The following is a 17,339-nucleotide window of genomic DNA, read 5'->3' as shown; positions in this document are numbered from 1 at the left end:
TACTATTTTAAAAAAAATGTTTACAAAATATATTAATTTGACTCATAAATATTATTCATAAAAAATATAGGGTTGTTCTCTCTCGGTTGTATGTCAAATTGTATGCTGAAATATTGTCTGAAAAAATATTGTGTCCTAATTATCTAATACAAAAATATCGTATCTTTGGGTGTATTCTAATGTTAATTCAAATGGGATAATATTTTTGTAAGCAATATTGATGTCAGATGATATTCTGACAAAAATATTCTGGCAACCTACCTCAAATACAAATATGCCTTTGATTGTCCTCCAAATCACAGGAACACTCAAATAGGAGCTACATATTTATTTACTTCATGTAGTGATTACAGAACATAATCTGCCTAATGATTTCTAGGATGATGTGCATTTGTGAGTATTTATTTGCTTCTCTACCTGTATTATGTGGTTGTCCAGTGTTTCTTTACTTTATATTAGAACATTGGAATGTTGGTAGCTCCATTGAAAATAATGGAGTGCTCCGGGCTTATAATGGCTGATATAAGCCCGGAGCTCCAACATTCCAATGTTTCTTTGTTCACAGCTCTGGCTGTGAACAAAGGCTTCAGGGAGCCTGAGGGGATTTCAATCCCCTCGCGCTCCCTGAAGGCTTGCTTTTATTTGTTAGAACATTCTGTAGTGGCAGAATGTTCTAATAGCCTTATAACCCTTCGTAGCAGGACTATACCGGCTTTAAAAACCCCACTGCCTTGTTAAAGTCCCTTGCCTTCGGCTCGGGCCTTTAACCCTGCAGCGGGCCTTTAATAACCGGTATAGCCGGGCTATAAGGCTATATTAGAGCATTGGAATGTTGGTAGCTCCATTGAAAACAATGGAGTAGCTCCAGGCTTATAATGGCTTGTATACGCCCGGAGCTCCAACATTCCAATGCTTCTTTATTCACAGCTCTGGCTGTGAACAAAGGTTTCAGGGAGCCTGAGGGAATTTTAATCCCCTCGTGCTCCCTAAAGCCTTTGCTTAATTTGTTAGAGCATTCTGCCCTCTAGTGGCAGAATGTTCTCATGGCCTTATAGCCCTTCGTAGATGGACTATACCCGCTATTAAAGTCCTGCTACCTTGTTGAAGTCCCTCTCCTTCTGCTCGGGCCTTTAACCCTGCAGCGGGCCTTTAATAGCCGGTATAGCCGGGCTATAAGGCTATAGTATTGTGTTAGGTCATGCCTCTTTTTCAGTTTGTAGCTTTCCTTGTCTCTTATCTTGTTAGTGGGTTGATTTCTTGTTAGTAGGTTAATATGATGTGAGTATGTTCATGAGATTAAAGTGATAATATGCTTTTTCACAGCCATTCCCATTGGTATCTTCTTCTCGGTGGCTGCTAAAGAGGGGAGAATTGACTGCATATGTAGAAGACACTGGAATTTTCTCGAAACGCACTTCTAGACAGCAGTTCTATTTATTCCTTTTTAATGACGTACTCATTATTACGAAAAAGAAGAGGTACGTTTACTTTTTCTCTCTCCCTAGTGTGATCTTGCAGTTTCTAAAATGCTATACTACAAACTTAATGCATCAATGATGTGTGAGAAAAAAATGAAGACCAGGCTAGCTTAAGAGAATATAAAAAAATGTCAGTCGAACAAATGTTTTTAATATTCTATTGAATATAACGAGGATTGAAATTAGACTAATAGCAAGTGGAGGACAATAACAGAAGTATTTCTATGACTAGTGCAGCCAGAAGAGCCTCCCCTGGTGGAACAATTGCAGATACAGAATCTCCAAGTTGAGGGTTCAACCACCAGTCTTTACTTCCACATGCATGATAGTGATCAATACCAAAAAGCAGCAGTTAAAATATGGAGACTGATCACAAACTGTGCAATCTGATAGAGACATCTAGCCACAGATTCCTTAACTTAGAATAACCCCAGACGTGAGACTGGATCCGGAAATGTTCTGCTGCAGCCCCTCTGCGTACCGGGGGACGGCGCCACGCGACCACGCCCTGACGTCGTCCATGTACATGACGTCACCAAGGTCATATAAGTCCCTCTCAGCGATCTGACAACAGTATCCTTCTTTTCCGCATGCAATGCGGATCCGGAGTGAGCTTCTCTTGCCTCATTTTTGACGCTTGGCGTCAGGAACAGTGTGCGAAGCCTCCAGGCTTTAAATATTGTAATTCCTGTTCGCTGCAAATGTCTGCGACGGAAACGCATCTAATTTGTATGTGGTGTCTGGGCGAACACCATGACTCCACGGACTGTGAAGCCTGCCATCTCTGAAACCGAAGTCTCGGCGGGTACACCGTATGAAGCTTCTCTCGGCACGGCTGTCCCAGTAGGAGCCGGCCTTGTTGTCGACTGCAGGTCCCTCTACTGTTCGGTTCCGCAGTCGATCGCCCTCTGGGGTCCAGGGCCGTCGTTCTCCACTTAGTAAGTCAAGGCACTTATCGCCTAGGTCATCGACCCCACCTTCTTCTGTTGTCAGGGGCAGTGGTTCCTGGAACTTTCCGGATGTGCGCTCCCGACGGTCGCCCCCTCTCTATCTGACCTTCCCGGGTGTGGGGGCAACTCGGGTTCAAATGGAGGCCTATGCTACGGCTTTGCAGTTGTCCCTTGGTACCTCTCCCATTCCTGGGGTGTCCTCAGGTCCTCTGCTTCTTGTGGGGTCTCCGACAGACTCGCCGGCGGGTTCGCCCCCGGTGCCAATTGAGCCCTTGCCTCCCAGAAACGACAGAGATTTGGTGTCGTTAGGGCGCGGCCCGGCTGGGTCCCCCTCTATGCTCCACATGGAGTCATTGGGGCGTGGCCCAGCTGGGTCCCCCTTTTCGAGCCACGGCGCTTCTGCCGCGCCGCATAGCCCGCGCGGCTCTCTGTGGCAACGCAGGTGGTTGCCAGTGCTCATATCCCTGACTTGAGCACACACCAGCCTTCCGGGCAGGCGGCCGCCTGTCTGGAGCCGGGGTTGACGCCGTCCCGGTGCTGGAGGCTCGCCTCCTCGGCTCCGCCTCTGCTCCTTTCTCCGGAATCGGAGTCCGCTCTGGATGAGGCGGAGCCGGCACTGGGGCGGCGCCGGAAGATTGCCTCTCCGACCCCGGCACCCTCTCCTTCTTCAGAGGGGGAGCTTGTCATAGTTTCGCATCGGACGGTGCCGACTCGACACCGGAGACTGCCGAGTCGGAGTCTGACGAGGCACAATCGACGCCAACACAAGTCGTTTCAGCGCCGTGTCGACACCGAATTCTGGACTCTTCTATAGAGGCCTCTAAAGAGAGTACGGCGCCACCCTCCCGCCCGGCGTCACCAGAGTTAGTGTTACCAGTGCCCCCCTTGGAATTTGTGGAGCCTCCTCAGGAGCTCCCAGATCCGGCAAGCTGTTCGCCTCCCCATGAGCCCCGTCAGGATCCTCATTCTTCCATGAGGCTTCCTTCCGTGGGGCATCAGGCACATCCTCAGTGTCTTGTGAGGGCCAGCTTACAACCCTTCCCCACTGATGAGCTGTTTTCCCCTCCGCTGAAGGCTACTGAGGCTGGTGCAGCTTTTTTGAGAGAGCCATGCGCATTTTGAATACGCAACCCCCCTCTACCCACTTGTCTGTGGACCCCTTACTTGAGGCCCTCCACCGTGGGTCCGCAAATGTAGAGCCGCTTTTGCCTTTTGAGACTTCCCTCTATGATGCCCTCTTGGGTACCTGGGTCTGACCTGCTTCAGGTGACCCGGTGGCTCGTTCAGTTTTGCACCGCCACCGTCCAGCTCCACATGTCTTTTTGTGCACCCTCATGCGCAGGGGTTTGTGTTGCAGACTGCCTTTCCTTCTCTGCCCCTCTAATGCTTCCTCCCTCTTGGGAGTCCAGGTAACTTGAATCCTGGGGTAGGAACGTCTTTGCATCCACTAGTGCTGCACTTCGATCCTTAAATACAGTGTGTGTTTTGGCTCGGGCTACCTCTGCCCTGTGGGACTCTGCAGAGTCTTTGCTTACTGCCACCTCTGAAGGTGCTCACGTTGATCTCCTTCACTTCATCCAGGATGGGCGTGACCGTGCCGAATTCACAATCCGTTCAGCCTTAGATACTGCGGATTCTTTGGGCCGAGCCATGGCGAATTCTGTTGCCTTAAGGCGTCACTCTTGGTTGTGAGATATCATCTTCCCTGAAAATATCCGGTAGTGTGTGGTTGATTTACCCTTTGATGGGGTTTTGCTCTTTGATGCTCATGCCGAGTCGGCGGTTCACCGGCTCCTGGCAGGCTTTCGTCCTCCCCCTTAGGTCCTTTTAGGCCTGTCTTCTGTGGTACTTTTTCATGTTGCATCCTTTAGATTCGCTCTGTGTTTAACATGGGCAGTGAGCCTTACTTCTTCTTTTTTCTGTGGTTAAGGGTGCCTACCTTTTTATTGGCATCCCTTGGATGCGTTTCGCTTTCAGCTGCCTGTTGGCCTTCTGTGGCCATGTTCCACAGGTTGCTGTGTCCTCTGACTGTGGTTTTTCAGCCGGTGGCTCAGCTCGGTAATGTCATTACGGCTCGGAACTCAGTTCACGGGATCGGTTTGTTACTGCATTCTTTTGGCCTTTCTTATTGCCCTAAAAGGTGTCCCCGGTTGTTTGGGTTATACATACTCCATGTGGGGTACTTGTACACTATTATATAGCCTTGCTTATCTCACCTGGGTCTGGAGATCATGTGGGCTCCATGCGCCGCTTGGTGGTCCATTGTACGGTGTTCAATGTTTTTCCTTGGTGCCATCTGCTTTCGCCATGGTTATCCACCTCTTTTGGAGGTTTCATGGTCTTCTCTTCACAAACGGCTCCTACCTGCCCTTAATGTTCTAGGTATGGTCCGGCATATACATTTATGTCTACATGCAGGTTGCCTTGGTATCCTCTCCCTGCGTCGCCACCTCTTGTCAAGGTGGCTAGGTCTGGACCAATATCTCCATGTGTGGGGGAGCTTTTCTGGGTTGTTGCAAGTTGCCCATAGGTTCCTCCTTGCTTCCACTTACTGGAGTGATTGTCCAATTGTCATATGCTCCCTTTTTGGTTTTAGATGCTGTCCGTGTCATCTGGAGTGTTGGTCTTGGATTCTGAGACTCTTCCCACCATTCGTTAACTTGGTGTTTTGGCCTCTCCCTTCAGATTTGCCTACTCTTGTTAAAGCTGCACCTGTGGGACAGTTCTTCTGATGGCAGTGGTCATTCATTACTGTCTGCGAGTCTATATTGTGGTTGTTCCTCCCTTTGGCTTCATGCTGCCAAATCGGGCACTCTTCTGTTCCTGCGTAAGCCACTTTAAGGTCTCTATGGCTGTTTACCGGCGGCATATTCTACCTGCTTCAGCGGATTGGAGGTTGATGCTATTGCCCCTCTTTACCCTTTTGGGGTTGGGTGTGCGCTTGCTGTGCTTCTTGTCCTGCTGGCTATTCCAAATGCATGGCTCAGGTTCTGGCTCTTGCCACCGGCTCTTTCGGCTTCCTTCTATAGGCTAGCCTGTTAGGCACTGATTGCATCTCTTCAATTTCATTTCAAGCTTGGGTCAATTCACTCTTCGTGTGCCATTTAGCGGAGAGTGATCCTTCTTCCTCTCTCTCTCTTTCCTTGCCCTGGTATAGGGATCATGCTGTTCTACTTGTCATTTTTTATACTGGTATGGTGTGGCGCCATTCTGGCATGTTTTTAGGATATCTTCCATCCTGTGAATTCTGCTCTTTGAGCTGCTGAGGATGCTGTCGGACTGTTCTTCCACAGCTTTTCCCCTTTATCCGTTACTCTGTTGCCGGATCACATGCTTGGCGCTTGTTGTTGTCCTATCGCAACCCGCCTCCCTTTTGGGGTATGGCTGTGGTATCTATTCTAAGTTAAGGAATCTGCAGCTAAATGTCTCTATCAGATGTACGAGTTACTTACCTTCGGTAACGATGTATCTGGTAGAGACATTGTCTAGCCACAGATTCCTTAACGCTGACCCAGCCTCCCCATTCTGCGAGGACCTTGTCTAATGGTGTTCTCCACTGGCCTCTTCAGTTGCCATTGGGTTATATCTTAAGGGGGTTCAGATTGTTGCACTCCCCTAGGTGCTTTCATACACACTTAACCTCTTCTGAGGGGCTTCTTTTCTGTTTAATGATGCCTTTGATTCATGGGGAGATTCGTTTTTCTCTCCAGTTCCCTTCCCTTCAGTCTGCTCTACTGCCTCGGGGTCCTGGTCTCATCATGGTCATCCTCTTTGAGGGTCGGTTGTGCTCTGTTTTCTACCTCTGTTTTTAGAGGGGAAAGGCCAGCCTTATCATTTTTTCCTACAGAGGACTGTTGTTCTTCTGTATTTCATTCTTAGTGGATGGCACAGTTCCACATGGCACTATCAGTCAATTTCTATCTGTTGAGATGTTCTTCCCTTGTTGCATTCCGGAAGGGGCCTCCGCTTGGCTTGCAGGGCTCTTCTCACAGCCTCCACTTATATGTGTAGGCGGTGTCTATTCTGTCTTTAGGATGGTGTCTTCCACCATCCTCCTTTATTCACAGATTTTTCATTCCTCGCACACTGTTCCCATACTTTCACAGTTTTTGGTTGGTGGCTCCGCGTTGTGCAGCGGAAAAGTTTCTCTGAAGAAAACTGACGTCAGCGCTCCCGGAAGGACTCATATGACCTCGCTGATGTCACGTACGTGGATGACGTCAGGGCGGGGTCATGTGGCGCCGTCCCCCGGTGCGTAGAGGTGCTGCTGCAAAGCATTTCTGAATCCTGTCTCACGCCTGGGGATATTCTAAGTTAAGGAATCTGCGGCTAGACAACTTCTCTACCAGATACATCGTTACCGAAGGTAAGTAACTCGTACGTCTTTCATAGTTCATTACTCCTTGACTACTCTAGGAGTAACCATGACAATTCAATCATAGGATTGCTAAAACGTGTCAAAGGTACTGTGTGCCATTTCTTTTAGGTTATCTTTTAGCTCATGATTCAATAAAGATACCTCAGTAGGCCAGGACTGCAGCAATCTGCCCAAAACTAAAAACGTCACTCCAAAAAGTGAAAAGCAATATCAAACCACAAAAAGAGGTGCTTCTACTGAGCAAAATGGATAGCGTACATCATCTTTAGCTATTGACTATCCTCTGTTATGGGCAGTATTCTCTGGTGTTTATAAAAGGAGGACGTCATTTAAAGTTCATTGGGCTAATAGGAATCATGTACCAGTCCTTTCAGTGTTTAGTGTACCAGTGTGCCAGATGGCATCAGGGAATTTGTACCTTAAAGCTTGCACTTAAGAGAGTCACATTAACAGGTGATATCAGAAGAAATTGTCCGCAACTGAGGCTCCTTCACCTGGTACCAACCGCGGAGATGACACTGCAGCTGACACTGGACCTCCTATCCCTTTCAGGGCTTAGCCCGTTCAAGGAATGGAAACTCCTTAAACAAAACAGCTGGGTGGAAGGGGAGTTGGGATCAAATAAAACTGGGCTACTGATGGGATACAGGGTGAGCAAGAATACTACCACCCTCAATAATCATAATCTCATCCTGGTACAGCAAGGGTACCTTCGAGGGTGTTTTTCACAGACTTCTTTCTGTATTGGCTAGAGAACAGGGGCAACAGATGGTCACAGGGATACACACCTACTAAATGATTCAGTGAGTAAGTAGATGTGTGCACACAACTTTTTTTTAGCATGACCTAATCTTTAATTCTGCCTGGGTGTTGTGGAAATAATGTATTGATGCCTTCCTGTTAAAGAAATTGAAAGCGGGTCAGTCGAGCATTTGTCCTTAGGGGCACTTTCTAGAAAACAAAGGAAATGTAGAAAGCTGAAGTGTGCGTCCACATTGCACTGCTGAGTTTTGTTATAGAGTGTAGCTCTGCCGAGCTTCTGCAGTTAGGCACAGCGGTATTTAGTGTGTATGCCTCTCTGTCCTCAGCCAACTATTCTAGTGGCCACTTGACCTATGAAAGGCGTCTGACCCACTAAGGGCATTCGAAAGAGCTGAAACATGTCAACAGGAATAACAATCAAGACCCTTGCTGAATCAGCATGGCCTTACTAGAACAATTAGTGGCATTTTATAAGTATGTGGGATGAGGTAGGTGGAGGGGGTGAGCAAGGCCATGCTGTGCATGACTACATCACTTTGGACCCTCCCCTTCCCCGCACAGTTAAGTCACAGTATGTGGGAACATTCACAACATTACAGTTGTAGGGAACATTCACATTACAGTAGATGGGTGGTTTTGCTCTTGATGTCTATTGAGTTACTTGTAACTTCTCTTGGAAAAAAGTATCCTTTTGCTGACAGCTACCCTGCTATACTTCTATATGTTCACCCGTTTGCTTTTCAGCTGGCTATTTTGCAGTACAAAATATTCCCTTGACAATTAAATTGTTATGGAACTCTTGGCCAATCAGGATGCAAAACCTGTGCCCGAGTGCTTGTAACCATTTCAATTGACAATGTTTTATAAACAAAATAAATACTGTCATTTTGAGTATAAAAAAAGTAGGATATGTTTCTACTCAAGTGGGACGTAGCATGACACATTGGAGAACAATGAAATATGCAGTCAGGCCCGGCTCCCTAGAGTCGCTGGGCATCTGATCGAAAGATGAGGATCCCTGAAAACAGTGCTCAAGATATCAAGTTGCAATAGAAAGGTTTCCTTTCAGTAAAAAAGCACTGTGCTTTGACAGAGTTTACTAATTTTCCTACTTTGTATGTATACTGTACAGTGCAGGACACATGCACATATGGAAAAGTGTGGAGGCTTCTAAACCTTTCTCTACTTTTGCACTTGCCTCGAGGTGGTGTCATTTTTTGGCGCAAATCCCTGTCTGCAAATTATAGTTGATAGGGCGGTTATATAGGAACACATGCATCACCCATGTGGTGCACCTAGATGCAAAGTAGTGTGAAATAGAGCATATCATTAATTTAGTCAACTTTCCAACACAAATCATCATTTGCTTTGGAAAGTAACTCACATCACAAACTTTGGGGCAGGTTTATGACGACTGGCGCATCCCTGCTAATCAGCAGGGATGCACCAGGTAAGATGCGTCACGCAAGTTTACCCTTGCACCACCACAGATACGCCGCATTTACTAAGCAGTGCATCGTGGCGCAAGGATAAACAGATGTGTGACGCATCTCCCGTCGGAAAGGTGGCGCATTGCTGGAGTCGTGTCGCAAACGCGACGCAACTCCAGCAAGCCTTGTGGCCTGCCCATACATAACGTGGTGCGTCACACCTTACGCCTGCTTCAAGCAGGCGCAAGTTTTTGACGCAGCGGCATCCGAAAAGTGACTGAGTGAAATCTTGTAGATTTCACTCAGGCACTTTTCCAAGATTTTATAGCGCCGGAACGCCCCCGCGCCAGAACGGCCACATGAAACCTGATGCAGGTTTCATGTGGTGCAGGGCTTTACAACGTGATGCCTCTTCCTTGATGCGTCACATTGTAAATAGTGCGCAACGTGGCACATGGTTTACTCCGAGGCTGCGTCACAAGTGACGCAACAGCAGCGCAAAAGTGGCGCAAGGGGCTCGTAATTCTGCCCCTTTGAGTCCAGTTTTCATCTCGTTTGTGCTAGCAAATTTGAGCAAAATGTGACAGCAAATGGTAAATTTCACCCCACATTTAGAATGCAGCATTCTTCTTGTAAACAGTTGCCTTAACGGAGGCTGGAGCCCAGACATTCTCCTCACCTAGTCAGAGACAAACTCTTCCAGCCGAGCAGAGCTGTTCATAGTTGCGGATCCAGTTTTTGCAATTCAGCCTAACTTGTATTTACGTAACCTTTACCTGTTTTCTTATGTGTGGAATGTCCCTCGGGCGTCTCTGCCTCTGAAAAATTAGTGCAATGGCTTTTAGTTGGGAGGTATTCTTAAATCGTTTGAGCCTCGCTCCTTTTATCAAAGTGAAACGCTTAAAACCGAACAAAAATACCCTCTTGAAACAGAAGCTGTGATTGAGAGGATGCGTGTAAGGCCAGGCTAGACATGAGATATAATACCCAACAGATGTATAACTAGGAGGTGTGACTGAACAACGTTCAGTAGTAGTAACTATCTGCCTAGTAACACTCATAATTCACGGCCAACTTGTGCACATACCAGAAATGCCTTCGTTTGAAAAATAAAACCCGGATTTTCAAAAGAAAAATATGCATAATATTCAAGCGAATTCGATACTGTTAACCATAAAACTGAGGTATGCGGTTAAAGGTTTTAATGCATTCATTTCTTTTAGGTGTTTTATTGTGCTAGCTCACTCAGGTCACTTTAAGAAAACGTAACATATCAATTTTCATATTTCATAATGTCACACTTAAACAAGGTACAGTTTTTATATTCTCCTTGTCAGAATATCTAGAAATATAGTTGGGTAATATGAATGTTTTTAATCACAGCTTCAGTTATCTATGCCACCCAGAGACGTATCACAGTGATTTATCGTTTATTTTATGTTCTATATGCCAGTCTCATTTTAACTCCCACTGCTGGTATCAGCTGTTCAAGAGTAGACAAACCATGGGGAGCCAAACATAACATGGCCTCACCTGCTCCGATCCCTGCTCCATAACAAACCTGGGGGCAGACTTACAAGACCCCTGCGCCACCAGTACGTCACTTTTTATGACGTACTGATCAGGGCCGGACTGGGAACCAAAACTGGCCCTGGCAAAGTGCTCGGCCAGCCCCCGGTGGGAGGTTGGGGGTACGACCGAGGTCTTTGCCGGGCCGGTTTTCGGCCTTTTTTGTTACAGGGCCGATTTTGCTGCAAAATCAGCCTTGTAACAAAAACGGCCCCCAGGGGCCCAAAACCAGCCCCCACCCTTGCGGCGCACCAGGGGATTGCCCGGTGGCCGCAAAGGCCAGTCCGGTCCTGGTACTGATTGTGCATATTACTGCTCCATATTTACAAGGACAGGAAAAGCCACCCTGCGTGGCTTTTCCTGTCCTTGTAAATATGGCCCCTTTATACGCAGCACTTTGCGTGAAAGGCGCGTTCTATGGGTGTTGCTGTGGGTGTTCCCACACAGCACCCATAGAACAAGACACATTTCCAGATTCACGAGGAATCGTAAATCTGGAAATGTGTCTGTATGCTACGCCACCCTTGGAGTGGCGTAGCGAAGCGCAAAGTGGAGAAATGTTTGCATTTCTCCTCGTTTTTACCTCTTTCAATGGTGCTGCATTCTACAGCACGCATTGAAAGAGCAAAATGCCTCTAGTGATTGTTTTTGTGCAGGAAGATAGGGGAACTGTAGATAGGGGTTTGTGCATAAATCCTGCGCCTCCACGAAGCAGGCGTAACAATGGAAAATGCTGCAATTTCTTCACGTTTTTGCCACTTTGCATGTATGTTGTACGTATACAAATCGGCGAATGCCTTAAAGCGTAATTTTGAACTGGAAGGAATCTGTTCCGGCACAAAGCCTATGCTTCTAACAACACAGATACCCTTGCCCTACAGCATGAGAGTGTCTGCATTGGTGCTTGGTAGCCATAAGTGGGCCAGAGCAGAATAGAGTCACATCTTAGTAGATATGGTGCTGTTCTACTCTCTACCATTCATATAACACAGTGCAGAAACTTTACTTAATGCTCTCTGTTAAGTAATTTCTATGTAATTCTGGAACATAATATCTTGTTTTGGCTGCACAGTTTACACAGGACACTCCAGTTCCAACTGAACATGCAAACATTTCACATCCATCCAACCCAGCACGTATTTGACTAAGGCTGACCACCAGTGTTACCCCAACAGCACAATACAATAATAAAATTAAAATGTTACAGAAAACATTACACTGCATACTTTTCCTACACCCACACAACCGAGTTATGCCATGAAAATAGGCTATTATCGGCTCACATATATCCAGCACAGCGCCGATTTGCCATATAGTCGGCTATCATTGTGTTCTCAACTAAAGTTCCAACTATTCTTTGCCACAAAATGGTCATACACAAATATCCAACAGCCAGTCTGTGGCCTTGTCTACTGACCTAAAACATGCATAGCATATGTAGGATCACTGAAATAATATCGACTACCAAAATATCGACTACCCAAAATATCGAGGAAAAAATATCTACAACCAAAATATCGAGTTTGTATGTACAAACAGGTAAGTACAAAAATATCGAGTACAAAATATCGTTTACAAAAATATAGTTGTAAAAAATATCGACTTTAATAAAAACAATGTTTAATTACATTAATATAAAAAATTAATTACTAAAATATAATTAACAATACTTAAAATAACTTTTAATAATTAAATAATTAATGAAAGTAAAAAAATATTTTTTTAATCACATTTCTTAAAACATATATATATATAGTAACAAAATGTAATTAAATAATAGCCAATATTATTAACGTACAAATACAAAAGAGTAAAAATTACTATTCCCACTGCAAAGAGTGCAACAGTGGATATATGACGTTACAACGCAACTTTTACAACGCACTACCATTACAACGTAAGTATTGGTAAGTATATAATAATTTTTTTAATTTAAAATATTTAACATTATTTAAATATAATTTAATTTAATTTAATCTCATTAAATTAAATGAATGTAAATTTAATTTTACTTTATTTTTACACTGTACCCCTATACCCCAAAAACCCAAAACTGACCCTGAACCCTAAAAAAACCCTTTACCCAAAAACCCAAAACTGACCCTGAACCCTAAAAATACCCCTTTACCCAAAAACTAAAAAATACCCCTTTACCCTAAAAATACCCCTTTACCCAAAAACTAAAAACTGACCCTGAACCCTAAAAACACCCCTTTACCCAAAAACCCAAAACTGACCCTGAACCCTAAAAATACCCCTTTACCCAAAAACTAAAAACTGACCCTGAACCCTAAAAATACCCCTTTACTCAAAAACTAAAAACTGACCCTGAACCCTAAAAATACCCCTTTACCCAAAAACTAAAAACTGAACCTGAACCCTAAAAATACCCCTTTACCCAAAAACTAAAAACTGACCCTGAACCCTAAAAATACCCCTTTACCCAAAAACTAAAAACTGACCCTGAACCCTAAAAATACCCCTTTACCCAAAAACTAAAAACTGACCCTGAACCCTAAAAATACCCCTTTAATTTAACATAATTAGCAATTAATCAATTAAATTAAATTAACTACCAATTACATTTTAATTAATTAACAAATATTATTTAATTACAAATTAATTAAATATTACTACCAATTAATACATTTACATATTTAATAAATAATAATTAAATTACTTCCCACCCTATTCCCCTATAAACCCATAACCCACTACAGGTAATACATTATTTTAATTTACATAATTAGCAATTAATAAATTAAATTAAATTAATTACCAATTACATTTTAAATAATTAACATATATTATTTAATTACCAATTAATTAATTATTACTACCAATTAATAAATTTACATATTTAATTAATTATAATTAAATTACTTCCCACCCTATTCCCCTATAAACCCACAACCCGCTACAGAATAAAATTACACAATAATTTAAAAAAAATCATTAATTAAAAATAATTATAACATAAAAAGACACTTTTCACACATATTATAACATAAAAACACTATAAATAATTACATATTATTTAAAAAACGATATTTTTTACTATCTAGATTATATACTTGGATATTTTCACTTTCTATATTATTTACAGTCGATATTACTTCACTTACCTTAAAAACGATATTTTGGCTGTCGATATTCTGTCCTGTCGATATTTTCTCCAAACGATATTTAAAACTCGATATTCTGTCCAAACGATATTTTGGAGTCGATATTATGTCTGTGCACCGCATATGTAAAGGGCCTTTAGATTTAGCTACCAAACATAATTTTATTTGCCAACAGCTCAATCTTTTTGACAAAGTAACCTTTCGAAGAAATAGAGCAGGACAAAATGGGCCCAATTCACAAACATTTACCTATGATAAGGTGTAGTACTTTTGGTTTACTTCTGAATTCCCGGAGTCATCTTGGCTTACTGCTGGCTTACAGTAGCAAAGTAAGAATATGTCTTTGTGAACCGGTCCCAAAGGGGTTAATACAACATTACATGCTGCATCGGTCTTGTCCACGATGGAACATGCTGAAATTACTTTGACAATTGCTACAATGTGTTCTGTCGGATCAAACAATTGCTTAGTGTTAAGGATAATCAATCTTAGTCAACAAAAATGTAGAGAGCTGTATCCGAAATACACACCGGACAAGAAAATATAATTCATATGTTATCTTTTATGTAACCATTAAATGTCTCATGGCATATATGGCTGTTGCACGATTGAATCACAAGACAAACACGTGATTCAAAACAGACTGATATAACATACAGTGTGGCAGTGTTACGTACATATTTACAACAATTAGCCAATACACAAATCAAGACAATATAGAGAATCGTTGAGAATCCGTCCTGTTATCATATATATCGTTTGTTACAAACCCTGTATATCAATGGTTTTTAGGGGTGTAATGACTATGGGCGTGATATATCTAAATGTCGATGTTTCGACCCATGGCATATGTGTCAATTAAGAAACATCACAAGGGTCTTCCCCAGGACTAGTATGTGTGGAGCAACCAGCCAAATCGATTGATTAAACTAACTCCTATTCTTTCTGGTCAAGTATATGGACATGTGTAATTCAGATCTGTCCTAGATCCACTATAGTGTAGATTCGAGGCATAATTAAGCAGCCTGCGTGGGACCCTTCTTCAGTATTCAATATAAGTGCATAAATGCATAGCAAAGATTTGCCGTTTATTCATTGCAGAGCCACTGGAAGGGTCATGCTGGGGCTAACTTAATGAGCCACGACCATTCACGAAGAAAATTCTTTAGATGCTAAGGCCATGGATTGCATCCACAATATGTTCATTTTACAGGCCCTTATATTGTCGGAATATCTAAGAATGGTCCTGTGCAGGCTGCTTAATTAAGCCTCAAATCTGCACTAAGGTGTAGGTACACAAGTATGCACTTTGCATATGTTTAGATTTTTTGCAGCATATGTTAATCAAACTGACTTTCAAGAAAAGCATGCTTTAAATGTAGAATATATGCCTTGATCGTGCTAAACCTCCATTTACAATTCATAGATAAAGCTCAACAGTTGTTTTTTTCCAGTTTATTTAATTTGTCAATCTTTGAGGTTAAGGTTATACTGCATCTTGCATGTAGAGACACCTGGTGTCAAAATATTCTACTTTACTTTATCCGCAATTTACAAAAGTTCTCAACTGTTTTCATCAAGAGACAATGTTTCACAAAGAGAGAGGAAGGAAGAGACAAAAGGTGTGAATTAATTAGAAAGCGCAAACAATTATTTTTAGGAGAATTGCTTTTACGTTGTTATGAGTCAGCAATAATTTACTAGGATCATTTCATTTTGGCACACTTTCTAGTCCTAGTGGAAGTTCTGCCAAAGTGTATAAAATATATCATTACATGTCTTTTAGCACTGTACACTGATATTCTTAGCTGTGGAATGCAGCTCTACTTCATGAATGGCAAAACAGCTTAAAGGTTACACAGTACAATAGAATGCTGTCTGTGTGTGAATTCATCCACAGCCAGGTGCCAAAGATCCAACTGCACATTTGAGAATTCAGATGTGGTAAGTCAGCAATGAACACTGGCACGTTAACAAACACATGCTTCACAGTATGAATAGTACATAGATATATCTGTAAGAAATAGAGTTACTAATTTGCAAGGAAGTGATCCCTACCAACTCAAACACAAACTGAGAAGGCCAAAACAAATTTCTTAGAGAATTTCTGTTTAACTCCTGTAGCTATGGGACAAGCAGCAGGCAATACCCAGAAAGGTTTGTGTTAAGCTTAAGCAGTACCATCAATTAAAAATTCAAGAAACCATCATAGTACAATTCCCAAACCATTGTGGGAAAATAGAGAAAATGTGATGAGCAAAAATACACCAATATCATCAACATTGTGTAAAGGGAACCAGAGGTATACATTTAAGTGCTGAGGCACAATGTGCCTAGAAATAGTACAGAAGAATTGAAAAACAGCAGTTCGCGGTTAACCAGGGTCAGTGCATGATTTCAGACTGACCATTATCAAGTAGAGGTTGGATACACCACGTGGGTCATCCCCTTTTAAACCTCTGACTTAGTATCTGAAATGAAAGATAAAAACCTTCAGTAGGGCAAGGGCCAAGGCTGGGGGCAGCGAGGGTACCACAAAGTTAGGTACATTATATTCGAGCTCTTGCTGATGCTGATGGTTTTGCCTCCAAGCACCTCAAGTGGGAAAACACTGAATTTCTTGTCTATCTTGAATGTGACCTCCATGGGCAAGCCTCAATACCCTGTTATAGTCCTCTGTTGGTGGGAAATATGATTCCCCCTTTCCTCCAGCTGCTGTGAACATTCTTTTTGGTGATTCCTATATTCCCTAGGTCCCCATGGTAGGCTTTTAGGCTACAACAGCTTTATTTAGAGTTTTGTGAAGAAGGACATCACCCAAAAGTTACTGGCTTCCCCATCCTCCGTATTGAAAGTGCCAGTGACATCATGTACTCTCGATACAGTGGACTAGACATCCACCACCTTTTAGAGGTTGCGCCACACATCCACCAAACTCAAAAGGAATCCTGCTTGTTGTGTCCCTAGAGCAAGCTAAAAGAAGGCTAACATGAACCTTGAAGAAATGTTTTAGTACCTGCTTACCATCAGGAATCAGGAGTCCTGGAGTTCCTGAGTCCTCTTCTTCCAGCAGGATTCAGAAGTCTTCTTTCTCCCAAAAGGGTCTCCAGTTTCAGATGCAGTCTTCACAGTAATGTTCTTAGGCAGTAGTTGGGAGATGCCAATTTTATCCTATTCACTATGCAAGGATTGGAGAATGTTCCCTACCCAATCCTACATACTTTGTCACCCTCCTTGTGTTGCACTTCCTCTTTGTCTTATTGTAACATTACACAGCACCATATGTTTTTAGATGACTGAAACCTCCTTTCTCCAGACAGGCCTCTCTTCCGCTCCTTAAACACCCTCATGTTTAGACAAGCTCTCCTGCCACCTGACAGTGTCAGAAATGGCCCTCCTTCCTGCTGAGTGGAGGCAAAGGATCTAGGAGGGCTATGGAAATGAATGTGGGCAGATGCTGTCCACCTCATTTAGGATCAGCAATTAAATAGTTTGTGTTAAGACTGCTATTTGTTCTTTCAGCTGTCTTGCACGCCTGTCAGATGGCAACTCCATGCAAATGTGGCCAGTAGCTAACACCAGTCTGTTCTTTGAGTTCAGAGGCAGGCTTTTGTCTTCTGATCCAGAGTAATATACTCTCCTAGCCG

The 17,339-nt window shown here is 43.2% G+C and overlaps 1 protein-coding gene across 1 annotated transcript in view; it reads left to right on the top strand.

The window, feature by feature from the left end:
• ARHGEF26 (Rho guanine nucleotide exchange factor 26) overlaps positions 1-17,339 on the top strand; it is a 462,406-nt gene that overhangs the window by 322,044 nt on the left and 123,023 nt on the right. The window contains exon 11 of the mRNA XM_078667924.1: positions 1,324-1,478. Within this exon, the coding sequence (XP_078524050.1) occupies positions 1,324-1,478 (155 nt within the window). The remainder of the gene's footprint in view (positions 1-1,323; positions 1,479-17,339) is intronic.

This window comes from Lissotriton helveticus, chromosome 11 (genome assembly GCF_964261635.1).
Source record: "Lissotriton helveticus chromosome 11, aLisHel1.1, whole genome shotgun sequence".
Lineage (NCBI taxonomy): Eukaryota > Metazoa > Chordata > Amphibia > Caudata > Salamandridae > Lissotriton > Lissotriton helveticus.
Note: the sequence above shows the minus strand (reverse complement) of the source record. Positions and strands in the feature narration are given on the sequence as shown.